The sequence below is a fragment of the Melanostigma gelatinosum genome (assembly GCF_949748355.1).
Source record: "Melanostigma gelatinosum genome assembly, chromosome: 21".
NCBI classification, from domain to species: Eukaryota; Metazoa; Chordata; class Actinopteri; order Perciformes; family Zoarcidae; genus Melanostigma; species Melanostigma gelatinosum.
In genome coordinates this window covers 4,061,502-4,089,242 of record NC_136654.1, presented here as the reverse complement: position 1 = coordinate 4,089,242, position 27,741 = coordinate 4,061,502, and the positions used below count along the sequence as shown (strand labels likewise).

The 27,741-nt window shown below is 44.7% G+C and overlaps 1 protein-coding gene across 1 annotated transcript in view; it reads right to left on the bottom strand.

Moving 5' to 3' along the window:
* Positions 1-8,361: 8,361 nt before the first annotated feature.
* cacna1g (calcium channel, voltage-dependent, T type, alpha 1G subunit) overlaps positions 8,362-27,741 on the bottom strand; it is a 178,475-nt gene continuing 159,095 nt past the window's right edge. Inside the window, exons 29-39 of the mRNA XM_079293010.1 lie at positions 27,040-27,191; positions 24,783-24,892; positions 22,753-22,883; positions 21,098-21,168; positions 19,850-19,928; positions 19,425-19,546; positions 18,180-18,599; positions 16,552-16,704; positions 13,758-13,950; positions 13,257-13,426; positions 8,362-9,923 (exon numbers count right to left, since the gene is read on the bottom strand). Coding sequence (XP_079149136.1) covers positions 8,958-9,923; positions 13,257-13,426; positions 13,758-13,950; positions 16,552-16,704; positions 18,180-18,599; positions 19,425-19,546; positions 19,850-19,928; positions 21,098-21,168; positions 22,753-22,883; positions 24,783-24,892; positions 27,040-27,191 — 2,567 coding nt within the window. The 3' untranslated portion in view covers positions 8,362-8,957. The remainder of the gene's footprint in view (positions 9,924-13,256; positions 13,427-13,757; positions 13,951-16,551; positions 16,705-18,179; positions 18,600-19,424; positions 19,547-19,849; positions 19,929-21,097; positions 21,169-22,752; positions 22,884-24,782; positions 24,893-27,039; positions 27,192-27,741) is intronic.

The following is a 27,741-nucleotide window of genomic DNA, read 5'->3' as shown; positions in this document are numbered from 1 at the left end:
CGGGAGACGGGGCCGTGGCCGGTGTACCGGAACGGCGTGGACTCAGGCAGCCCACAAGCACCCTTAAACCTGCTTTATAGCCACACACTGGAATGAGACCAATTGGATGAGAGGCGTCCGAGCGTATCGGCTGCAGAAAGACGTCACAAACAAAGACTCTTTGAACACATGCTTGTGTCGTGGTAAGAAAGGGAGTAGTTTGCAGGGACTCGTGGATCCTCTGAAGTGCCAGCAGGGTCAGCTCAGCTCACTCGTCATTGACGCACTCATCGTTCAACGGTCTCCTTCTCGCTCCCTTGTGTTCCTACTCATGTCCTGAAAAGCCTCAGGCGGATCCCTCCGGCTGGCCGACAGCACTTGTGGTGCAACAGGTATTCGTATTCTCTGCAGAGTTACATTCGAGATGAATTCCCTGTCAAACATTGAATCAATCAGTGTGGTCCAGGCCGCCGTGGTGAAGAGACACTACAGCTACAGTTTTACCAGTGAGAGCTACTTGATGCAAATTTGAGTGCTGATGAACAGGCAATAGAGGGCTTGTTACTGCTTTTTTTTGTCTTTAACATTTCCACAAATGAAGTGGTAACCTTCAGATTCCTTAATTGAACGTGGTGACATCCACACTTGGAACTGGTGTTGTCGCTGTGTGACAACTTGAACAACTTGGTTTGCAAATGAACTGTCAGATTGTAGACAGACTCATTACTATCAATCACACTGAAGGAATCGTGTTAATTGCCTTTTTTAAATGTCTGAAATGGTCATACAATAATACATATGAAATACGCATTTTGAATCCCTTAATTCTGAGAGAGTCTCTGAAAGAGTCGAGGGACTCTAAATTGCCTTTTGTAGCAATAACCTACACCACAGGGGCACTTCGATGCCCAACCGCTTCGGGCTAGTTCCTTCACCGGAGGCAGAGAGATGATTGCGTGACAGAAAACTGCAGTAATCTCACCGGCTGTTCGTCGACTTTCAACGCCTGCTTCTTTCTGATAAACAAGCTTTGTGTTGATGGTTTTTTTTATGTGTAACAGATTCATCTTGAATTGTGATGTAAATAATATGTACACTTTGCCATTTCTCCTCTGCTGTGACGCGCAGCGCTGACCACCGGACCCACACACACACACACACACACACACACACACACACACACACACACACACACACACACACACACACACACACACACACACACACACACACACACACACACACACACACACACACACACACACACACACACACACACACACACACACACACACACATTGATGGGGCTGTTGTGTTACGACGACTAATCTCACATTCAAACATATTACGTTTTTTGTCGAGCTCCACATTTGGCTTACATTTATAATTATAATCCTGACATGACGCGATGCCCCGTAACCATAGCAACTCACTCCTGCCTGCGTGCGTGTGGAGAGAGAAGAAGAGAGACGCTGCTGCCGGAGGAGCCGCCGACGACATGTACTCCGAGCGACGAGTCGCTAAAACAGTCTGAAAAGTCGCTGAAACATTTGGAGAAAGCACCTCCATAACAACAATAACTATAATAATAATATAACAATAACAACAATGACGTATCCACGTCAGCAAGCTGCCTCATCACCTCTGTGCACCGTAAATGAACTACTGAAGCACAATGTTCTTTTTCCAGCAGCCGTACTCGCTCCTCCGTGTTGACCTTATTTGGGAGCCAGAGCCTTCACCTGTCGCGCTCCTCTTCTGTGGAACCACATTCCTGTTTCAGTCCAGGGGGCAGACACCCTCACCACATTTAAGAGCAGCCTTAAGACTTTCCTCCTCGATAACACTGAGACTCAGTGTTGCCTTGGACCAGCCCGATAAGCTGCTATCGGCCTACACCGCCGGGAGACTGTCTCTGATACACTGAGCTCCTCTCGCCTCATCTTCCTCTCCATCTTAATGAGTCATGTCCCATAAGTGCACGTTACTACCTTGGCTTTTCCCTGGAGTCTTTCCATGGATCGGGGTTACTCCTTGACTGTGGTTGTGCCTGCTGCTGTCTGCCTGCACTGCTACTACTATTCTTATTATAAGTTACATTTGTATTACTATTACTGCTTTGATATCATTCTATTATATCCACTGCTGCTGTTAGCAGTAATACTTATGATTATTTCTGCTACTACTGCTTTATTCTTTCTTCCATTATTTCTCCCAGATCGTAAAACTCGGAGGAAAATTTTGTGATTTCAGATATTGGGCTCTACAAATAAAACTGAATTGAATTAAAGTGAATTGAAGGGCCGGAGAAGGAAAGAGGCAACATGAAGAACAGCCATGAAGGCAGGCTATAACAGAAAGGAGGTGAGTTTGTTTGTTTATATGTTTGTACTCGCTTGAGGCACATTTGTCCAGGCCTCCAAAGTAGAGCATGCAAAAAAGGCGTCTTTTGTTGTTCTTTGCATTGTCGTCCGAAACACCAGAGGGCATGCAAACTAAATATTCTGTGAAGAAACAGGAAGTCACAGTGTCTTTACTGGCAAAATGCCATAAACTACTCAATGCTGGGGAGGAATTGTATGTCATGGCATGTTATAAAAAAGTCATACTCTGCTGTCGGAAAATAAAAAAATGAAGTCATAGTATGTCAAAAAAAACTCCAAAAAATGAATAGTATAGCCAGTTGAAAAGTCATAGATTAGTATGTAAAAAAAGTCATAAAGCAAAAAAATCATAGTATAGTGTGCCAACAAAAGTTGAAAAAGTCAAAGTATTGAAAAAATGTGCATGTTTATAGTATTCATAGTGTAGTACAGGGGTCACTTATAGGCAGACCCGGGTCCGAGTCCGGACCCAGACGCCGTTGTATCTGGACCCAGGACTTAAAACCGATTTTTACAGAGCGCTTCTATTTTAACCGGCGCAGCTTTTCCTTTACGGCACTTCACGGTCAGCGGTGCAGGAAATGCACCGACCAATTACATGCACAGTAAAGCATCTCACGCAATACCACTCGGCCAATCAATCATGTGCATCCTGATAAGCGTCGCCCTCGACTCAAGTGCAATACTCACACACACGGGAGAGACGGAGAGAGAGAGACCCAACAGTCGGGGAAGTATGTGAGTCAGAGAAGTCATTTCACATTATTAGTCATTACTTTCTCCAAAACAAGAAACGTGGACAGCGAGACCAATAACCACAGATATAGTCCCTGCGGACAGTTCTCTCTTTTTAGAAGGTCAGAATAACACGGATATCTTGGCTTTTTTTCTCTTCACACGGGAATGAACTGGATTTAAAGCTGCAGGGCAAAGGGCAATTCAGTTAACTCATTTTTCTAAAATGAAGCACTTCATTTGAAGAGTCACATTTTACAAAAGCTTTCTGTTGCGTAATATATTCTTAAATCCAGCCCTGATTTTACGTGAAATGAGAGAAGAACATTTCATTATTATTAGAGTGTTATTCATAATTCATTCAGTTCAATTTGAAATCTGACAATGAATAATGATGCCCTTGTAGGAGAAAAATGTAACATTCACTGTGCTACACTAATTTAAAACAAAAAGCTATTTCGTTGGATGTTTTGGTACTTTTTTTTTTTCCAAGCCCACTGCAGCTGCGATCCTCCACAAGAAAAAAAACCTGCAAAGCCTTCAGGGGAACCTTCCGAGACTGTCGAAACAAAGTGTAGTGTTCCTTTCACGGTCAAATCAGTGGTTCTGTTACAGTTCGGTGAATTGGAGCTGAGAAGAGTTGCAGCAGTTGATGACGATTCCCTGTGAGTTTGTGACTGCAAGCGATGCTTTTCACATGAGTTCAAAAAAGAAAAGAAACACTCTCTGTGCCTCTGCGTAGGTGAGAGTGTCATTGATGAACATTAGCAGGCTGTCTCTCATTAAACTGGTCGAAATGAAACAATGAATGTTGAAAAGTTGACTCATTTTTCCCCTTGGCTTCCTGTCCTGAGGCCGTGAACGGCATAAAAAGTGAGAAATAAACTATGCAGGTGCAGCTTTGTGTCGGTCAGGTTAATCCTCTCAGAGCTGCGATGGAGAACCTCGCTCCCTACAGGTCAATACTCTGCAGCCACAGCCATATAAGTGAACAGTAATTTAAAAGGTGCCCAATATGAGATTAGGGAACTTTCAGTTGCATCTCAACGGCTCTCAACAAGTCGGCACACCGAGGGAGAGCGACATCATTTTCTACAAAGGCAGATATTACTTCTCGATATCTTTACAGAGCAAAGAGGTTTTTTTTGCTGCTATATTTATGCTCTGAATGCCGTTCATTGCTCCTTTAAAGGATACAGTTGGTGACATACATTTTAAGAGGAAGGCCAAAACCCACAATGAATTCCTCCTACTATCCAAAGAATGACGAAAACTATTGAAGACCCAGCAACATCAATACAAAGGCCGAAACTTGTGTTGAAAGTCATTTCATGTAAATACATAAACCGTAGGTCAAAATTGTACCAGTGAAGTCAGTCTGTAAAACTGTAGTCGATGCTGACAACACACAGTTTGGGTGTATTTTATCTCACAAAAAAGACAAAATATTGGTCTGTGTGTATATGTATGTATATTTCTGTGTTAAATGGAAAAGAAAATTCTGAGTGCCAGCACCTCGGATTAAATTGTGTTCATGAATCTACTGCAGTGTGAGCCTACAGGTAATTAAATACATCTTTAAATATCCTATTTTCCTCTGACTCAGATTAATAATTGAGCAAGGCCAAGGCCTGTACACTCTCCTCTCCATCTTCGGCTTTGTTCAAATGGCAAAGTAATGAAAATGGCTCTGAATTCGTCATCTATTTAAAAAATGAAACAGGGTCAGGATCAGACGGCTGGTGGGTTTACTGGGAGTCAGGCAAGACGGGTAGAAGAACAGGGGCAGGCAGGGTCGGTAACAGGAGGTCAGTCCGTGAGAGCGTGCTGGAGAGTCTGGCATTGAAAACAGAAGAACAATCTGGCAAAAGTTTGTCTGGGAGGCGGGAGTCTATATAGGGGCTTGATTAGTGATCAGAGGCAGGTGAGTGAACAGGTGAAGGACAGACACAGAGGAGCACGCACTAAAAACCATGGCCCTGTACTCCATACGCCAGCATAGTTTCTGTCCGAAACACTGTGGCAGTTTTGGATCCGAGACCAATTAATAAACCAAATTTCTATGGTGTGAAAAATTTAAAAAATAAATAATATATACATTATGTTTTAAGGAATATTTTACAAGCTAAAGTCATCTTGGGTTTTTCAGTGCAGTGACACTTGGACACAATAATCCAGCCCATCTCAGACAACCTGCTCTCAGCCATGAAGTGTAAAAATGAAAAGATGAAAACCAAGACAGGTGAGAGAAAAAGCAGTGGGGAGTGTAATAGGAGATGAAAGAAAGAGTGGAAAAAGTGAAGGCACGTGGGGAGAATCACTGACGGAACATGGAATTGTGTTTGAAATGGGTTTTTCTGTTCAGTCATCTCAGACAATTTATTGGGTGTATTCAAGGAAAGTAGTGCGGGTGGAAATGCCAGTCTGGACTGTTATTTCATATATTCGCAGACACTTGGGATTGGTTACACGTGTACACAAGGTTTTAGACGATACTTCAAAAAAAGTTTGCGATTACGACTTCTTTAAAGGCAACATTAGAACTCCTCACATCAAAGCATCATCATCCATCCTCAGGCAAACCGTGAGATGTTCACACACTGTTACTACTGGATAGAAATCCGCATTTACATTCTAAATCTTCAGATGATATTTTCGCAGACACGGCTGTCCACGGCCTGAGACGCATGAGCCCTCACTGCTGCTCATTCAGACGCAAAGAGAACGAGAGATTCCTGTAAAGTTTGTATGCATTTGAACCAGCAGTTGAGATGGAAGGTGAGTCTCCATAAGTTATCTGTGATTCAGTCATCAGTATTTATATCCACAAGTTATTATTTCTTACGGATCTGCAGGATCAGTTCTATCAGCTGTGGTGACCCCTTCACAAAGAGTCTGGCGCCATCATAAGGGCTACATTCGGTCAAAATAATACTCAAATTGCCAATCAGCAAATGTTGGCATGCCGAAATGCTAATCTGAGACAGTTGACATTGAAACACAAAACTTGCTCAACATCTGCATGTTAGCATTGTCATTGTGAGCAAGTTAGCATGCGCGACGTTAGCCTGCAGCTCAAAGCGCAGCCTGGAGTGGGCCAAGACGTTTCAATGGACAAAGTGTCTCCATCGGAATCCACCGTCGGTGCTGCGAATCACCCCAAATCACTAGCTGGCGTCCGCTGTGAGGGATCAAAATACAAACTCTTCTTCGCCACATTTCAAGCCGACAGATGGTGAGTACATTTTAATTTTTAAGCTTTTATCATGCTCGTGTGTGAGCAAGTATGAAATTGTGTTACTATGTGCACGGCTGCCTGTGCAGACTGAGAATGTGTGTAGAATACTGAAATCTTGCAGATAAATTCGGTCCACAATTCAACTCTGTCATTCTATCACCTTGTGTTGTGTTATGATGGTATATACTGTTGTAAAGTGAGCGGCAGATAATATTGTAATTCAGCATATTTACATAATGAAGCTCCGTTTTGCTCGTTGTTTATGATGCTAATGATGCTAATTTGAATCCCCAAGCTGATTTTCAAGAGTACCGGTAGCCGTGTAACACTTATCCCTGACAGGGAGATACTGTTATCACCAGAACAGGTCTTTATTTCAATACACACACACACTCACACACACACACTCAAACATAACATACAGTTGTGTTTTCATGAGTTTTGGGGACATTATCTTGACTTACATTCATTTCCTGGAGACTTACCGTAACCCTAACCGTACCCGCTACCAGCCTAATCCTACTGAACTGTACTTTGGGGACATATGAATGTTCCCCATTTGGGAAGGAGAGTCTCCACAATAGAACATGTGTAATCAGATGCATGTCCCCAGGAGAGGGGTAAAACACGTCTGGACTTTCTTTCACCTGCCTTTGAAATATCAGTAAATACTAAACAGCGTCTTAATTTGTTAATCACGTTTTAATTAATTGGTTCATTGTCGCTCTACAATTTTGCAGCATGAGCCCTTTAAATGATATGTTTTATTACTGCTGTTTATAGCTGCTTTGTTGTTTCATGCTCACATTTTATCAATTTCCAAAGGCGGTTGTTTGTTGAACACAACTGCCTTAGGAGTTCCCTTTAGCTCCTGCTGAGATGTTAGCACTTTCATCATTTTGTATATTGAATGATTTCATTCAGTCTTTAGCATAAAAGTCAGAACACATTTTTTTTTTTACAGTTTAAAGATAAAGAAATGAGGCCAGATCACTGCGAATAAGCATGTTTGACAAGTCATATTGTTCCCTCCATATTTATGTTTTGGTTAGAATCTATGCTCATTCGTTTGAATGGAATTGGCCGAGTCAATCCTGTTGCCTACCTGTCATGACAACTCCTACTGATCATTCAAATCAGAAATCAACAGGTAAGAAGGATTTGGTGCCTCATTAGATGCATTCACCTCTGTGCAGGTGTGTGTTGCCATGTTTCCTCCGTCCCCAACTTTCTGCCGCTCGTCCGTTCTAAAAGCAGACGGGATATTTTAAGCACATTTGTTTCCTGCTCATGCATGTACCACAATACCATGCATAGCGAGAGCTCAGAGTACAACCAGTGTTACATCATTCTCACTGCCGTACAACTCTGCAATTACGCAACTGTGCATTTTCCTCATTGTCTTCAGACTCAACCAACACTGACTCAAGTGACATCACTTGAGGCAATTCATCAGACTTCCTAAAGCTTCCCCTGGAGCCACAAAAGGCTTCATACCACTTTCCCCCCATATGCAGCAGTACTCCCCAACGTGTGTATTGTGTGCAATGGGTGAAATCTGTTGTGTTCCCCCTTAACCATATTGCCCACGTTGACAGTTTTACTGTGATGCAGAGCAATTTATGAGCTACGAACACGCTAATATTTGGAGTTAATTCCAGCGAACTTCTATTTCGTCTGGTCTCATACTGAAAATGAGGAATTTTAAATGGCTTTTTTTTCTGAAATTGTTCTTCGTCTTCACAACCCGCAGACCTCGTTGCGGTCTCAGTGGAATCAAGCAATCAATGGGAAAAACTTCAAGCGCAACCTCTTCGTTCCTCTAACAATCAAACCACCACAGTCTAATGCGTGTGCTTAAAAATCCAAACTCAGTTTAATGACTTGTTTTTTTCATACATATAGATATATATATATCTATATATTTATATATTATTCCTACAAATACATGGTTTTCAGCACTTTGAAAAACATTCACTTTCCTCAGTAAACCAAGAAAGCTTGAAATATCCTACATTGAAAAAAAAGGACAAAGACAAACCATTATGAAAACCAACAAACAAAGAAAATCACAAAAAAAGACAATCGAATGAAAAAAAACCAACAACATCCTGTACAAACACTGTGGCCCAATAATTTAAGAAAATAGTGTCTCTAAAACGTTCATATTGCTTTGTACCTTCACTGATCGGGCAAAGCCCACCCTGTGCAACACCAGGCAGTTCAGATGGCAACCACAGAGGGCGCCAAATCCCAGGGGCTGATGTCACTCCAGAGGTTATGGGGCCAAGCTGCAGCCAGTGGCATGCAGACGCAGCAGAACAGAAACAATCATGTTTGTGTTGTTGTTTCCTGTGTTCTCTTCTTCTCTGGTTCTTTTGGCAGTAACAATACAAAGACAAGGGATGGTCACACTACTACAGTACTGCACTCCTCATGAAACCAAGGATGTTTTTACTGTTTGTTGTAGCTGTTTGTTACTCTCTACAGCATTATTACTAGAACTATCACCATCACAGATACACAGTGTGCATTGTGTGTTTGTGTGTGTGAAGGATTCGTCCAGCTGTGTGTGTGTGTATATGTGTGTGTGTGTGTGTCGCCGTATCAGTGTTCAGTGCTCAGGGCTTGTCTTCTCTGGGAAGAGTCAGTAGCTTGGGGTTGGTGTTGGGGTTTGGGGAGCTTCCGTCCTGTCCCGAACCCTCTCCTCCAACTCCCAGGTCAAAGGAGTCCTTGGAGTCACTGGAGGGCGCTCTTCTCCTCAGGCAGGTGTCCCTGCTGGGCAGAGGAGGGGGCATTCCTAGTCCCCCCAGCCCCATGCCTACGAGTCCGCCCAGGCCTGGGTAGAGGCCCTCCTGTCCGTCAGGGGGGTCCACAGAGATGCAGGGCGGACTCATCTTCTTCTTGTGTCGGGGTGAGGTCTGAGTGGGGGTCCGACTGTGGATCTTCAGGCTGTTGGCCCGCGAAACGAAGCCGGAGGAGGTGGACGTGGTGCTGCGCTGGGGGCTGGACTCCACCGAGGCGTACGCCTCCACGGGCCGACATCGCGGGTCGTCCAACCAGGAGTGAGGGCGGGGGCGGGGCGGGGGGGCGCTGGGGCCCTGTGTCTCAGCGCTGTGGAACCTCTTCAGTTGCCTCAGGCTTGGACTCCGGCTCTCCTGGCAGCCGGCGTAGCTGCTGTAAGCCTCGGCACCGCCGTCGCCGGTGGTCTCCGCTGTGACGCCACCGCTGCCAGCCAACACCGCGTTGGTAATGAGGGACACTTCCTGATCCGCCGAGGCCTCCTCCTCTTGGTGCGGCCTGGCTGGTAAGAGCGGAGGAGGCGAGGGGGAAGTAGGGGAGTGGGAGGCGAGGCAGTGCTGGTCATGAAGCTGGGTGTGCACGCTGCTGGGGCGTGAGGGTTTAGGGGAGGCGCCGGGTGTGGCGGGGACCAGGCAGAGAGCCGGCTGCTGCTGATGATGGGAGCAGGGGGAGGGACAGGTGGAGGGTGATGGAAGGAGGCCCAGAGAGCCCACAGTCACAAGTCCTTCATTGCTCTCCCCTCCGTCTGAGCACAGGGCCTCCTGAGAATCAGCAGACACTGCAACCTGGAAGACGGGGCATGGGGGGGGGGGGGGGTATTTAGGAGAGAAGGGTGAGGAGATGGAGGTAAATGTGCAGTGAAGAAAGGGAGGAGGAGATGGGGGATAGCGAGGGTACGGGGGATCAGGGGAGATGAGAGGGGGGAGACTAGTTATTCTGAGGTGATGAGGATGAGAAGCAGTAGTTTGGGTCAAAGTTCACCATCTGGCCATCATATTCCCAGAGTCCTCTATGTACTTGGCAGCGTGGGGTTGAATTGCAATTGCAACGTCTTGCCATGAGCAACAACATGGAAACACAGAGGTTACGCAATTCCACATTGCGATTTGTCAAGAGTACGTTGGGTAACTTGTTTTTAACTGAGTAACTTTGGTCTTGTTTCATTAATAGGCCGTGCAAATGCTTCTGTTGAGGCAGAGCCAGTATTTTGTTTTCTCAAGTCTGATGGAGTCATTGTGAATGCCTCCTGCACTCGTTTCTCTGTGCTCACCTTCCGTCTTAGTTTAACATGTAACACGCGTGTCCCGTGAGGACTTTGTGACATCACAACTAGTTTGGAGGCCATCTGATATCATCTGACCTAATATTCATTCATTCAAGGGGCTCATCAGTTAAGTAGGAGACATCTTATGTCCAGCAGTTAAACTTTTGAGATACATTTTTTTGAGCATATTCATAGATCCTGGATGTTTTTGATACGGCAGAAGGAGTAGATGTAATTTTAATAATTTTTAACGGAAAATAATCAAACTTTTCTGTTGAAAACCTACATCATACACAAGGATTATTCAAAGCAGAGTATTATTTTATTTATTTGACCTTAAAACAGGCATGAGGGGCTCTTTAAAGGGTCGTGATGACTGTAAAAATGAACTACTTATATTTAAGCTCTTGTCTGTTTTTTACCATCAGTAAAGTGTAGACTGCTGTGTTGTTAGTTGGACAGAAGGACTCGTCAGATTGAGCGCTGGCTAACACAGTGAACTCTGAACCGGACCACCTAACCCGCGAACGTTTGACCATTCACTCGACACCCTGTAAACCGTCGGCGGTGCAGTTTTGTCGTGAAATTTACAACCAAATTCTGACGAGCGGTTCCCCGCCGAGGTCCTCGCCTCTGAACAAAACCATCTACAGGGTGTGAGGCCAATAGCCAGAGGGCAACCGTAACATGCAACTACTGTAGGAAGAGGAAAGAAATAGTAAGCGCAATGGTTGCTAAAACTCATAAAATGTTCCTCACCGACCAGAATATGTAGGAATGAGGAAGCGAGGCATGCATGAGGTTAAGGGGCACAGCACTTTGAGAAATGTTTGGACTCATGGGTGTCCCTGCCTCAGCCTCGAGTGATGGGACCACAGAGACACCTTGTGGTCAGAGGTATCACAACCAGGCCAGGCCAATCAATATAACACCAAGTAACAAATAATTACTGGAACATTACGAAGGAAAGCTCACCCTGTCACTTTGTTAAGCAATATGGGGTTAAGTGCAATAACTACTGCAATAGAGTTAACAGCTATATGCCGTTAAAGCACTAACCTAGTCAATAGAAAATTCACAAATGCTCTATCACTGTGGTACTGCATGTACAAAATGGGCAAATGCATATGGACAGCACTCGCTGTCTGTTCTGTAGCAATCCCCTGAGTTGTGTAGTTTGTGATGTAGTAAGTGCACTGCATTGTGGGTAAATGTCTAAGCCAAACGGCATCTTTGTCTGGCTTGAATACATTCTATCACTTAGCTACTGAGTCCACTGACGCTATGCTACACCTAGCTCCTGCTGCGATGCTACACCTAGCTCCTGCTGCGATGCTACACCTAGCTCCTGTCTGCGATGCTACACCTAGCTCCTGCTGCGATGCTACACCTAGCTCCTGCTGCGATGCTACACCTAGCTCCTGGCTGCGATGCTACACCTAGCTCCTGCTGCGATGCTACACCTAGCTCCTGGCTGCGATGCTACACCTAGCTCCTGGCTGCGATGCTACACCTAGCTAGCTCCTGGCTGCGATGCTACACCTAGCTAGCTCCTGGCTGCGATGCTACACCTAGCTCCTGGCTGCTCGTATGAGAGTAGAGAAGAATGAATAAACTCAAAGTCCCAGTAAGATGTCCTACCGGCAGAGCTACCTGTTAGAGAGTTTGAGATGCTTTGTGGCTGATGGTTAGCAGGAGACAAAAATCAAATGAGTGACAAAGGGGGAACAAAAGGGAGGGAAGCCTGTGTGTCTGTGTTAATCTGGTTGTCTCTTGGAAGATGAACATGGAGTCCATTGTTTCTGAAAGGCCCAGTGGTAGCTAAAGTCTGCGGTTTCAGAAACAGGAGTATCTGTGTTTGAGCAGTAGCTCGGGGTCGGGCGGCTTTTGGGCCCAACTGAGCTGAGATCAGAGAGCAACAGATACCATAAGGAGAATGAGGCAGCGGATAAGTTAATAACAAATAGGAATACCGGGGAAAAGGGAGAGAGAGAAGGAGGAAGAAAAGTGAAAGTGTTTAGAACATGCAACGAGGAAAGAGATTTAGGAAAGCTCAACCAATTTCTCTCTGCAGCAAGGTGTCAATATACAGAAGCCCTGAGAAGCAAGTGAGAAAGAAAATGTGTTGATCCATTTTCTAAGACTGATCTGAAGTGTTTTCTCTCTTGTGTTTATGATTTTAGGAACAACTGAAACAAAGGTTTTGCCAGGTTTCTAAGTTCCTTATTTTATTTTCATCTTTAAAAGAGGTTTTTATTTTTTTGTCAGGATCACCTTTCTAAGTGTTTGTTGTTGTAATACAAATTCTGTCCACAGGAGGCTGAAGTGCACAACCACCCCATGTTCATAATAACACAAAGCATTACTGTTTTCCCGAATGTTAGATGAATGATTGTTAAAATACATTTATAGCCAAAAGAAAGACATGACAGTAATGACAGTAAAAACTAAAACTCACCTGGAAGAAAACATGCTTTCAGTCCTATTTATTAAAAACACGGGGCAGTTCAGCCTCTTGTGGCCACAGTGAGTATTACAATAACACTGATCCTTACACAGACAAAATCACCTGCTGATTCTTTTGACCGGTTTTCACAGATGAAAAAAAGTAACCTAGAAAAGTATTATTGGCAAACACTTGCCTCTCAGGGCTACCGCAGCCCAAGGCCACAATTGTTGGGAAAATCTGAGATTTAAAGAGATTTAAAAAAATAAAAAAAAGTTCAAATATTATTTTGTCTAATGAATAACTTTGACTGAGCTTTCATCCCACACAGTACAGACACGGACAGGAGAAGATTATAAAAGTGATTTTGGAGTAAAGGGAACATCTGAAACAGTGGGATTTAGTCACCTGTCTGCGGAGCGTTCGGCTGAGTGTGTGTGCGCGTCTGGGAGGGGGAAGTCGTGGTATGCTCTCCGAGTCGGAGTGGCTGTGGGGGCTGATGGGTCTGAAGAGGTCCGCGGGGATGTTCAGCTGCTGGGAACGCTCCTCCGGTTGGGAACGCACTGAGCTGCTGGAACCTGCACGTCAACCAGCGCAGCACAGAATATGAAAAAACACATCAGAACAGGTGCAGCTGGTGGGTTTAGTTCTCAGAGGAAATTACCTGCATCTTCATGGGTTTATGTCAACTTGCATTATGTTGCAGATACCAAATGTTACAAGGCCTCCCATGTCTGTCCTGTCCTCATGAGTTGTCACAAATTCCAGATCAAAACAAGTCAATGAGCTACCCAGATGCAACTGTTCTGCATTACAAAACAGTAAGTAGGTGTTGTGTTTTGTCGCAAGTGCTAATTTCAATTCGTTGTGAGGCTTATTTAAAATGAAATAAATACTGTCTCACATTACCTGATTGGCCCCTGTGCTGGGGCCCCTGTGTCTGTGCTAGAAGGTGTGGCGGAGGCGGGGCCGTGTTGCCACCGGGCTGCAGGGGGAGGAACATGTAGCTGTCGTTGGGCAGGGAGTGTGTGCGTCCCACCACAGGCTTCCTGACACTCAGCAGGTTGTCCTCCAGTGACTCCCCAGGATCCAGCTGCTCCGGCTGGGGAAAGAGACAAGGGAGTCAGGGTCCCTCTGGAGCTGGATGAATCAGGGCTTCTCTTCAACTCAAAGAACTTTCACACTCTTTCTAACACATTTACAGTTGATATCTTTTCAAGACACCATGTGAGCAAAGAGGCAGTGGTCATCAGCATACACAGAAAACAGACAGGATCTTTGCATGTTGGAGTTGACCACAGATCACAGAAACGAGACCATGCGCGGTAGAAATTTCCAAAACGCAATTTTTGAAGCGTAAGACACTCTATGTCATGTGTCTGCATTAACCCCCCACAGCCCCGTCACTTTAAGCAAGCCTGCTCCGTGATTGTGTGTCAGCTGGGGCAGTCTGACACCACTACAGAACCAGTTCACATTCATCACAGAGCTGCTGGAGCTCCAGCGCACTTTACAACCCCAGTAGCAAGTAGAAAGGACCACGAGACTCACATGTAAAGCACATGAGAAAAAAAATGAGGAAAAGAAGAAGGAAGGAAATTAGTTTACAGTGAGAGAGAGGAGAGGGGAAATTAAGAGATAAGAGTCGAGACAAAGGAGATAAAACCGCAAACTGGCAGGTGAGGAGGCGCACTACTCTACTGGACTGGAGAGTAACACACATTAGGCTGGAAAGGTGGAACGAGAAAGAGGGCACATGGTTAGATTCACCAGCGTCTTTCAACGCCTCTTGTACTCCTTTACTCTCTTACTTCTTTCTTTTTTTTGTACTTTCGTCCCAGCGCAATCTGCCAAGGCTACAGTGGTCCCTCTCTGGGGAAGACATGTGAATACAGGGGAGTGATGTGATCATTAATGTGCCAAACTTAATGATACCCTGACACCCAGTTGACATTCAATTCATTTTATTTTTCATTTAGTGGGAAGATGTCATTTCAAAGAAAGTATATTCTACCCCAGAGCCAACTGGGGCGGGGTATCATAGAGGAATGTATACACTCATCCTGGTGAGGATGCATTTATAACATGTCCTGGTCGGAGTAAATAATGGACGAGGTGGTGACAAAGAACTCTAGGAGCAGTGGCGTTTCATTATTCTTCAGATCCAGACATTATGGAGTGATGGACTGACTGCGCTAACATGACGCAGCCGGCTCCATTTGTTTTCTTCGGGGCATAAACTAAATAGTGTTGCAACAGTGTGTGCCCTTAAGAACTGGTCTGTAGTAGGATTTTAACTCACACGTGCCAGCCAATAAGACACGTATTCAAGGCGTACACACGGGTCTGTAATATCCTGGTCATTTCCTCAAAACTTTCCTGGAAAAAAAAAGACGCCATTTGTGACGAATGATTGAGAAGATAGAGATAAAGTTCTGAGTTAATCTCAATTAGATATTCATCATTGGACACTTTATTCTCAATATATGTTGAATCGTATACTGTATGCTGCTACACTGACTACAAGACTCCCAATGTTTTTGCGAGCAATACAAATGAATGATTGAACTCTCCATTGTCCCAATAGGTAATAACAAACGACACGGTGGTTTCCAGGAACATTTCCCGATGGATTTACAGTTTCATAAAATGAATTATAGGAAACTATTGGACCAGCAACAATGAGAGCACGAAGAGTTAATCAAAGCTGTAATGTCGCGGCTCAGAAATACAAAAACAATGAGCTAAAAAACATAATAAAGCTGAGTGGAAGTGCAGGATAAGGGTGGAACTCTCTGCGGGTTCATTAGTATAGCGCAACACCTTTCACATACCAGTTATTTGATCCATTATTAATGAAAGAAAAGATCATCATAGCCCTCTTAAATGTTCTTAATTGTGCTGGGACTACCGGTGCTCATCAGCTGTTTAGCTAATTGAGCATCCACTTGGTTCCCCCCCCCCCAAAGTTTGATTTGCCGTTTTTATGAGAAAATGAGAATTTCTTTTGATTTTGAAAAGCAGAATTAATATTTGATTTGATATAAAAGTGTATAACAGGGTCCTGAGATGCTAAAAGACACAAAACCATACACCTAATGCATAAAATACAATGCAAATCGTAATCTTAAATAGCTCAACGAGCACAAAGATACGACTCTTACAGATTCAAAGATCCAAACAAGAAGGACTGGTTTTAACCCACTGAGGTCAGAAAAACAGTTTGTGCTGCTCACAGCACTGGAATATTACGCTTAAAACCGTGGCATCTCTGTGGGTCTGTGGATTATCCTGAGTGGCCAGGGCATTGCTTCTGAAAGAACACAAAAACAGCGAAAAAGCAAAAATTCCATTCACCTTTAATGCGTTTGGAGTCAAAGAAAATGATCTCAAAACCTGGGCTGAAAACCATTCAGTGAGAGAATGGGATTTATTGTTATATCGATGAACTGACCCTTGACCCTTGAAAGGCATGTATCTCTCATTTTAAGAAGTGAGACTGTATTGAAAAGGCATGTTATGGTATTTACCCGTGTGTGAAAGGAAGATAATGCTGTCTGTACTATGTTGGGGTTTGTTCTTGACAATCAGCAATTTGCATTTTTTCGTGATTGCTTGTGCAGCCCCCCCCCCCCCAAAAAAAAAAAGACCCACTGGACGTATGAAATGGAGGAAGTGAGTCATAACTCTGGTGATTATTGACCTTCTCGTCGCTGCTGTGCCTGCGGGGCTTGGGGGGCAGCGAGTAGTAGTGGCAGATGGAGGCAGACAGGTTGTCCATCAAGCTCAACTCTCCCTCCATTGAACCCTGGATGACCAGGGAGGCCGAGTCAAACTGCGCTCTCCGCTGGACAAACTTAGATGATGCAGAGGGAAAAGACAAAGCGGAACAGAGAAAGAAAACAAAAAGAGAGAGAAGGAGGGGACGGAGAGAAGTTGAAGAAAAGAAAAAAGTCAAGACAGAGACACAGGAATAAAATGTGGAAAGAAAGAGTGGATCAGAAAGAAAGAAAGGGAAGGAAAAGAATCGATCAGGTCGAAAACAAACAGATATACAAGTAGAAACAAGACATAAGCAACACATGAAGTACGAGAACTCGAGTGTCTATCACACTGTGCCTTAGTTAGCATCCAGACCTGGGAGTGTCGTCCGAAATAACCTAAGGCTTTCATGCAGCAACGAAATATACAGTAAATATACAACCTACTCCCAACCAACCATCTATCCACCACAGGCTCTTATGCGTTACCATTTAACTCCACAAGGGGGCACCACAACACCGCAGTAGCGCTGGTCTCCCACAGGGCTGGAGAGGAGATTGCGGATTAACCACACATGTTTTTTGGAGGAGCGGCTGAGGAAGGAGGATAACATCTTACAGGGGAAACATAACGACAGCGAGACCTCTACTTCCTATTCACCCCCCCCCCCCCCCAAAAGAAAGTTCCCCGCTGTCTGGAAATAGCTGTTTAAGTGAACAACAAGGCCCTGTGGTCCAGCTTTCCCATGGCACTGTGACCTATCACTGACTGGCATGTCCTCTCCAGGGACCAGCAACACACACACACACACACACACACACACACACACACACACACACACACACACACACACACACACACACACACACACACACACACACACACACACACACACACACACACACACACACACACACACACACACACACACACACACACACACACACACACACACACACACACACACGGGTCAGTATGGGTTACACAGAATAATACATTTGCATATCCAGTGCATTTTATACTTACAATTATCACTCTGATTTTGGATACATCACTCATAAATGCATCCACTTATATTTTAAAATGATGGCAGAATATGGAGTGAATATGTCCTATTATGGCCAATACTCCGCTCCAGTTTGCTTACGGTTCAGACAGCGAAGAGACATTCCTCCCAAGAAATCTATTCTTTCAGCTCCCATCCAGCATGCTCAGTGTCCCTCAGCATGGGCCGGAGAGTTAACTAATGGTTTCAGAACTAATGACCGGAGACGTGGGGGTCATCAGACTGGCCTCACGGCCCCCAGCAGGAAGTGACCTCAGAGCATCTGTCATGTTGTGCAGGATGCGATGAGTGGACCGCTGAGACTCTGTGCAATCTGACCGAGACATGATCTCATGACGTTTCGTCTGACTTTTACTCGTGTGCAATTATGTGGATCTTATCAATGGTGATGTAGCGTGTAGCATGTAGCGATAAAGGCACGCACACAAGGGTAATCAGTAGGGGTGTTGTCTGCTGTAGTCTAACGCATACGCTTATAAGCAACACCAAAACAGATTCCTCACCTCCAGCGGGGGCTCCAGGCATGAAGGGGGGTCTGCTGTGATGTTTACAGAGTCTCTGGTTATATCAGCGGTGGGCGAGTCCATAGGACACTCTCTTTCCTGGTCCCCATCCCCTCCTCCAGTGGACCTCCAGGGGGAACCCCCGGAGCTCGACCTGTCCATGCCCGGCGCCAGAGGGGTGAGCTGGGGCGACCTCGTTGCCATGTCTCCCCCTTGCATCTGGCGCTCCAGCTCCAGCTCCGCCTCCAGCTCCGCCTCCTCCTTGGCTTCCTTGTTGCTCTCCTCCAGGTGCTTCATCAGGACGGCAATGACGACGTTGACCAGGACAAACTGAGCGGTCAAAACGAAGGAGACGAAGTAGAGGGGAGAGACCACGGTGTTGTAGCAGGTGCTGCTCTGGCCGCAGTTCCTTAATGTGTCCTGGAAGAAGCATGAGCACATGACATGAGCTGATCAGCTACAGCTTTACCAGCAAGCAGTACACAAACAGAACACTGCTGTTGGATGATTGTGCAAAAAAAAAACCTGGATCACATTTAATAAGGACAGTGTGACTGCCCAATGGCAATGGTGTCTCTCTAGGGATGGCAATGCCGGTCAGTCCAGAAAATGCTGTTGGAAGGATTCCCGTGATATTCATGCTGCCCAAAGGAAAACGCCTGCTTACTTTAGCGTCACTCGACGTTTTCAATTATCCAGTAAAATATGACAACATCTATCATATGGATTGTCACCAGCCTTTAGCGCAGACATTGGACTTTGGCAATCCCATGATTCGAGCCACTTTTTTGATTTTTCGTGAAATGTCTCAACAACTGTTGTTAGAACACATTAATGTTCCCCATCAGGAGCAACTGTCATCATTTTGTTGATCCCCTGAATCTTTAATCTCGTGCCCCCGTCAGGTCAAATCTTTCATTTCAGCAAATACCTGCAAAACTGTACTTCATGTGTACTGCAAACTAAGATGATAAACATGGTTTATAAACATACATTATACCGTCACATCTAATTTAGCTCGTTAAACATCAGATTGTTAACATTGTTATTGATGTGCATGCTGACATTTAGCTAGGGCAGCTTCATACATGCAAATATCCCTACATGGATATCTTCAGCTACAGTGTGGTGAAAGTTAGGGAAAGATGCTGTTGATGGTGTCAAAGTCAGATGTTTTTCCATTCATCACAACGAGCGCCACGCTCTTGCTCGTCTGCCTCACTACATAAGCAGTGGTAGTTTCACCTTCATTATGCCGTTCCAGTTGTCTCCAGTGGAAACTCTGAAGAGCAGCAGAAATGCCATCCCAAAGTTTTTGAACGTCGCATAGCGCCCCAGACCTTCACATGGATGCAGTTCATCACAGACTTGGGAGAGGAGGAGGAGGAGGGAGGGGATGAAGAAGGAGAGGAATAGCCAGATAGTAAAGGAAAGAGATGGAGAGATGTAACAACATCAGGGCTTTGCAATTAAATGTTAACAACCTTTATATCGTGTTTTATTAGTCTGAAAGCTACAAGCTATGTGAAAAAGAGAAATCGATACGGCATTTCAACAAAGGGTTGAAGAACGCAATTAACATCAGATAGATTAAACCCAGAGGGGTGTTAAATACTGGGTGGTGTGTCTGTGTGTGACTCGTCTTTGTACACGGTGCACGTGTCCCTTACTCAAGTCACCGAACAGCTCTACCCCCAGCGCTGCAAAAATAAAGAAGAGAAGCATGAAGAGCAGACCCAGATTCCCCACCTGCAGAGAGAGAGAGAGAGAGACAACAGGAAGAGAGAGGGGTCAGTCAGAGGAGAGAAATCCCTGGCAAAATAAACCAATAACGAGGGACAACAAACAAACCATTCCAGTGAGAAAATGAATGGAGCGGGTCACGATGAAGCAGGCAATTTGCAATTGAACCATTCGCTAACAGCGACTGTCCAATTATCGCTGAGAGCCGCAACTAGGCGTGGCAGTGCCTGCCAAGCCTTTGATTTCTCTGCACATTGAAGCATTGAAAGAGTTTGGACGATGAGCTCTTTCTTTTCCTCCTTTCCAAAACCAGGAGACGAATGTGAGGAACGGATTTGACGTGTGTTTTATATATCAGCATGTGTGGCTAACTCTCCGAGTAGTAGTAACTAAGCTTTAATTGAGCGTTCGTGCTACATTGAGTGGATAAAAAAAAACATGTGGCACATCCACTGTGTAGTATTTCATCATTGTGTGTGGGAGTTGGTGTTATAACGCGGGCTGAAGTTAGCAGCCCTGTCCGGGGTCGTTCCTATGTTCCCAGGGTCCTTGTTGTAAAAGGGCCATCTTCTCAGTTCAATTGCAAAAAGAACAAAGGGAAACGGACGCTTCAAATGCAGCTTGAATGGTAAAAATCCATTCAGTCACTGTGGACATATGAATGTCTAAAAGTCAAGAACAAATCTGTTGCCGGCTAATTTGAGTTGCGGCACTTTCAAGGAGTATATGATCAGCAGGCTATAAACTGCAGGTGGGTGATCTCAACATATCCCAGGGATAGAAACATTGCTAAGACCATGAAACCCTTTGAAAAGTTGTTATTCTCACTCAATCTAAACGCTGCAGAAATTGTTCTACTTTACCAACTCCACCACCCACTGCCGTTCTAAACAAATACCTGCAGAGACATTCACTTCCCAGTCTCAGGGGGGGGGGGGGGGGGGTTATGCAAATAAGGGTCTCTAGAGTCGGTGAAAAAGAAAAAGCTCAAGGGAAACGACGAAGCCCCGAAACAGAAGACTATGTACCCAAACACGAAAGGCTCCTGGGACGTAACTTCAGGGACAGCTTCGGTGGGACGTGTTGTGAAAGCTCCATGTAGAAAAACAAGGATGAGGAAGGAAAAGAGAAGTCGTGGCTTCGGCGGATGTTATTGAACAGAGTTGGCTGTGTACCTGAGGCAGGGCTTGCATAACGGTGTCCAGCAAAGCTCTCATCCCCACCGCCATCTTCAAGAGCTTCAAAACTGCGGACACACACACACACACACATATATATGTATATGTATATATGTATATACACACACAGAAAATGAAATTGTCGAACCAATATTAAGAATGTTCAGTCTTACATAACAGAACAGGGACTTGTGCCATCACGCCTTCTTTGAAATTGAAAGGACTCAATATCTTCCTTCCTTACAGACTAAATCTGCTCCGTTAGTGGAGCCACACATGTCCCTTTATTCCTTTGGGGTACTAATGGAGGCACGCCAAGAGTGACAGACAATGCATAACAACGAATGCAGAAGTAGAGATGCTCGAAAAAAACTTGGGTTTTTCTTGGCCTCGGCCGTTTAGCTGGTAGGCAGAAACGTTTGGATAGAGACGGGCTAGCTGTTTCCCCCCTGCTTCCTGTCTTTGTGCTAAGCTAAGCTAACTGGCTCTTGGCACTACCTTTATAATTTCCATACAGACACGAGAGTGGTAATGATCGTCTCTAAAAGCGGACGAGCATATTACCCAAAATGTCAAACTATTCCTTTAAGTATGTGCAATATAAAAAAATCTAAGTTGCTAAAATCTGAATGTGAGAATTGTGAAAGACAAAGAGTTTAGCTTCAAACAGAAGATGTAACTTCAAATGTGATGACAGTGGAGCCAGTGTGTAAATGATACACAGTCTGAACATGAGATGCACAGTGATGCCAGATGTAAAACGAGCCGACGACTGTACCCAAATCACACATTGCACACTAGAGCATGTGTTTGTGGCCGGTCTTCTGTGTGGCAGTAATCGAGAACGACTTCCATGCTACTTCTTCTATTACGCATCCAGTAATCAGACCAAACAGCTGAGCTTCCCTCCTGCCCGTCTCATCTCCTCTTTCTGCCGGGACTCTCCTCCTCTTGCCCCTGTTTCCTCCCCTCCGACCTTCCTCTTATCTTTAATTAGCCGGAGAGTCATCAGCTCGAAGCACACGGGCAGTTCTGCTCTCCCCTTCCTCTTCTTGCCTCCTGCCAAATCCTCACCTCTCTCACCCATCGACATACCTTTCCTCCTTTCATGTATCGTCTCCTCGTTCATACTTTTTTTCACTCCAACATCAATTCCTCCTCTTTCCATCTTCATATAATCTATTTTCAGGTCAGAAGTCATGCATCATCCGTGCCTCCTCCTTTTTGTTTCTCATCTCTTCCCTCTCTCCTCTCATTTACTCCCTCCACACCTATAGTCTCAGTTTCTCGGAGTTCAATTCAATTACTCTGCTCCACCCGTAGCTTTCTGTCCTCATCTCTCCCATTTCTCAGTCTTTGTCTCAATACTTTCAACTCTCAGCTCCTTCTCAGTGCTGTGTTTGTCAGCTTACTGTGTTTCTCTGTGCCATCTGGTCGACTCACACCCTGCCCGACCCCTGCTGAGGCCTGCCATGCAAAAATGATAAAGATGGGAGTCCCGGGGACGTGGCTGTATAACGAGGCATCTTAAAATGACAGCACTGAGAAAGAGAGTGTGCACGTGTCTGTGAGAGAGTGCGTCAGGTGGACGTTGGGATGGACGGATGGATGAAAAGTGAAGGGCAGTTGGGGAGGAGGCAGCGGGTTCATACCTCGTGCGATCCTCAGCACTCTCATGATGCGGATGATGGTGGGGTTGATGGGCAGCGCGTTGCCATCGATCTCCTCCAGAGTGATGCCCATGATGGACAGCAGCACGATGGCCAGATCCAGCTGGTTCCACCTACACACACACACACACACACACACACACACTCGTCGGTCTCTAGCACTCACTTAGAGCACTTCTTTTCACTGAAACCTATGATAAATGTGACTGGATTCAAAAACTGATCAAAAATAAATAAATCTGCGATTTCTGATGAGTCATATCTTTTTGTACAGCGTGCATGTGTTATGCACACATTTCAGCTCTTGGTTTTGAGGTTGGAGTTTTACTAATCAGTCCTCTAATCTGTGCTTTCACTCATTCAGAGCAACCAACAGAAGCTGTGTGTTGAGCTACGCACACTATTGGTGAATCCACGACTGCTTGAAACACGATACTAATCGTATAGATGGACAACGGATATGTGCAGCAGAGGTGGTTTGATTCGACCCGACAGACATCTTGAAACCTTGTGTTACTGGAATTCAATGTAACAGAAAAGGAATCCGAGCTGCCGACGGCTGCAAGGCTTCGGGTAGAAGCGAAAAACACGCTTTTTACAACCTTTCAAGCCTAGAGGGGTGAGTGTTTTACACGCACAGTTAACTCATCACATAAACTTTAAACATAGAGACAATTTTCTGTATGCATGGGAGTGTGCAGAACATTTTAGTGTTATTAGGCAGATTTTAAAAAAGCAGCAATGGTGTCATTTCACTTTAGTGTATCGTAAGAATAGATATGGAGACTCAGATCAGGAGTCGGCGGGCTGTTTTCTTTCCCAGGTACTTCACTGACTTCAAAGTGTTCAAAATCTAAATTCCCAGCCCCTGGGCAATTAATGTGCCCTGAACAAATGTCTGCAACAAAATTCAAGAATTAAAGTCAGTGAAGATAGTGGTGGGTGGTCGTACTAATCAGGGTTTATCAATGCCCATTGTTTCTTCTCCATGAGCAGGTTTCAGAGTCCACTCCGTAGCGCATCCTTAACGTCCTTCATTAGATACTCAAAAGTGTGTGAATCAACACAAGAACATCGACGTAATATCCAATGAGATTGTTAAATTAGTCCTTGGGGTCTTGGGTGAATGTTGTGTTTGTGTGTACCTGCGTGTGAGTTCATGTGAATTGTGGTAATATCAGACTGGACCACTGCCAAATGCAAAAAGGATTACTAGTCGATTCTGGCAAAGAGAGTGGACATCATGGAGCCCCTGGTGGTCAGCGCTGTTCCAAAAACATGACGCCTCCACTGAGGTGTGTGTGTGTGTGTGTATCTACATGCATGTGATGTGTGGTCGTAGACATTTGTGCTGGTGCGATTGTGATTGTGTGGTTTTCAGCGGGAAGCCAGGGATTTCGAAGCTATGCAGTGATCTGAGGCAGCGTGTTTTATGGGTGTTTAACGAGGCCGTTTGTATTCATACACTGAGAACCATCCACTGGAGCGTGTGAGAAAAAGCTCATTTAGGCTCTCTGAACGTTGCCTCAGATTTTCCACATGACTCAGAGGTTAGAGAGCGGTACCTTTGACCACCGCTCTGTTACAATACCACGTCCACTAACGTGTGACGTCTTTTTTCAGGATTTCTGTCGGTTCGTTGTCGGAGTTGTTTGACAAAGTTGCTGTGATTACGTCGCTTATAGGACCAGTGTGTCTGGTTAAGTGGCATCTACTGGTGTGGTTCCCTCCCTTTCCAAGCGTGTTGGAGAACTATGTTGGCCTTGAGGTAACGTAAAAAACCCGCAAGGCTCCAGCTAGTGTTTGGTTTGTCCATTCTGGGCTACTGTAGAAACATGGCGGCGCAACATGGCGGACTCTATGAAGAGGACCCGCTCCCGAAGGAGATATGAGGGACTCATTTGAACGGAACTAAAACGCATGTTGAATGTTGTATTCCATTTCTGCCAATAAATCCCCCGTAATCCTACACACTGTTCCTTTAAGGGCATCATGGGCAATTCAATACTGACTTGTCCTTGAAGAAGCGTCGGAAGCCGAAGGCCACCAACTTTAAGACAGACTCCAGGACAAAGATGACGGTGAAGACGTAGTTGCAGATCGTCAATGCCTTTTTCAACTCCTGAAGGATGGATAAATATTACAGATGAATAAAGTGCACAACTATCCATGTTGAGAAGTCAGTAGAGCTAGCATTACATTCATGCTTATGTATCTGGTATGTAAGCAGAGTGAGCTGTGGATTTCATTGCCTCTCATTTTAAGAAATGTGCTGAAACTTTGCTGAGAGTCAATGAAAGGATCTCGCCAATTTTTCAATGTCAGTCAGTTAAATGAATTAACTTGCTGTGGTGGATATCTGGATAGCTGATTCCTACATTCACAAGTCTGCAAGGCCCATATTGTAAACTCTGTCCTCTTTTCTAGAGTTAGCTATTCTCGTAACAGATCACCCACATTGCCCGGCCCCTCCCTCGTCATTGAAAAAAGGCCATTAGAATCAAGTGTGTCCATTTTAGCCTGCGGGAGGATTCAAAGTGCCCATCTGCATGTAAAAACTGACCTTTAGCAGCGAGACAGGGAGAGAACTGGTGGTCAACAGGGATTTCACTGAATCCTTACTGGTGGCAATTCACCCACTCGCAGCTATAGTTCCAGTTTGTGATCCATCTCTTTACTCTTAATAAGAGTAAAGAGACTGGATTTTACAGAGAGACAATCCATTCAACCAAACAAGATTTGATCAACTGTATAACCATTCGCTACAAAAAGAGTGAATTCCTCAACACCCCTGACTTAAATACCCACTATGCCCAACAACCATGGAGCTTTTTTCCTATATCGCCAATCAAGAGCAGGTTTCTTTTCAATTTGGTAAGAATTTTGAGTGAAACAATTAAAAAACCAGTGAGGCCAGCTCTCAGATTAGAATCACACACTCTTGAATACAGACAGAAGAAAAAGCTTCTGTTGTACCTTCAGACTATCTATTCTACCCAAAAGCCGTCTATGGTAACCAAAGACTTTGTATTCTACCCAAGAATGATATATTGTACCTGAACAATATCTATTCTACCTTAAGACTTTCTATTCTACCCAATAAACGTCTGTACCATAAAAAACTTTTACTCTACCAAAAGTCCTATATTCATCCCCAGGTTAATTCCAACATTCTATACTTCCTATGTCTTTAACAACCTTACTACCTCCCACCCGACCCCATTTCCATCTACCGGGCCACACTGCCGCCCTATCTGCCGTATAACCGTCACTGTATTCTTCTCAAATCTTCTTCTGCTTATACTTCTCACTCTTTCGCCGCACTTTGTCTCTTTTACTCTTGTGCTATTTTGTGAAATACCATCTCTCCCTCCACCTCCCTCAGCCATCGTTTGTTCTACCTCCACCTCAGGGTTTAGATCAGTTCTGCAGCAGGTGGCCAACAAGATGTTGAAGCAATAGAAATATTTCTAATTTGAGGAACAAAAGACAAATCCCAGCTGGAACAGCTGCCTGGTGGCGATTAACATGTGCTATAAATCCTAAGTATCCACAGCAGACCTTCTTAGAATACACATGATTTGTATTACCTTTTGGGTGGACCGGAATTAATCTCATATTTATTGTTTTGACCTCTCTTCACCATTGCCTTTCCTTGAAGGCTTTTCCAATTCTTAACTTATTTTCCTGTTGACCTGATCCCTTCCTTTCCCTTAACGAACTAGTGACGGTGTTTTGACATGCTCTTTTTTTTATTATTGAGATTTTATTATCATTGGCACAGTTTGTATTTCTGACACTATCTGAAGTACTGTGAAGCCACAAACCTGCTGTTCTAGGAAGATTACAACTAATATTCCATATAAAGTTTTAAAAACCAAAGCAGATACTGATATTTTTCAGACAGCCAACATTCATGATTTGTTTTGCCAACAAAAAAAAGCTAAAACATTGATCAGAATTTGGTATTTACACCTGAATTGTATTTGTGTCGTGGTCAAAATGGCTTTGAAACTGTTAAAACCAGACACAAAACTGTGTGTAACACAGGATGAGATAAATGCACCTGTCAGTCGGTGTACTGGTGCAGTACGCAAACAAACTGCATTGAATCCATCACACCAGATGTCACTACGGCCGATACGTGATTGCAATGAGTGACCGACAAGCCAAACTCTTGGACACATTTGAATTTGTTGTTGAAGTGCAGGTATGAATATTTCAAGCAAGGGCCCCTCTCTACCCCACCGTCCTCCCCCCAGACCTGACCTTTGGCTGCTGGTAGTGCTCCATTGACATGGTGATGACGTTGAGCCCTATGATGATGGTGATGAACAGGTCCAGGTATTGGCTGGTGCACATCTTGTGGATGAGCAGGCGAGGGGGGGAGTAATCTGAGTAGTAGGGCTTACTCTGAGCTTCTGTTGGAAGTGGGAAGTAAGTGGGGGGGGGGGGGAGGAGGAGGGGGAGGAGGGAGGAGGGGGAGGTACCGTTCATAAAGTGAGATAGGAGGTAACATACTGGGACACTGTACAGTAGACCTTGTGTGTGTTGAGGACTGGAGCATCCAAAGCTGCTTTGAAAAAACAAAAATGCGGTTAGTGAAACACAAAAACACTCAAGCTGGTTGACTCACATTAAGAACAAGAGATATGTAAAGAGAGGTGAAAATATTAAGAAGGGGAAGGCAAATCAGATAACGGACAGAGAGAAAGAGACAGGCCCCCCTGTGGTCTGCTGTCATGGCTAATCAAATCATATTTCCTCTCCTCTGATCAACAATTGTTTAATGTACTCTCCCCTGAGTGAGTGTGATGGGAGATAAACAGCGCTGCTCAACATGTGTGTGTGTGCGTGAAAGACTCTGCGGAGGAGGCTGCTGTCTAGACTTTCCGTCTAGAGATTTGGCCATTTCTCCCTCTGAACATCATGTGCCCCCTCCCCCGCTTACTTCTTTCACTCCTGTCCTCT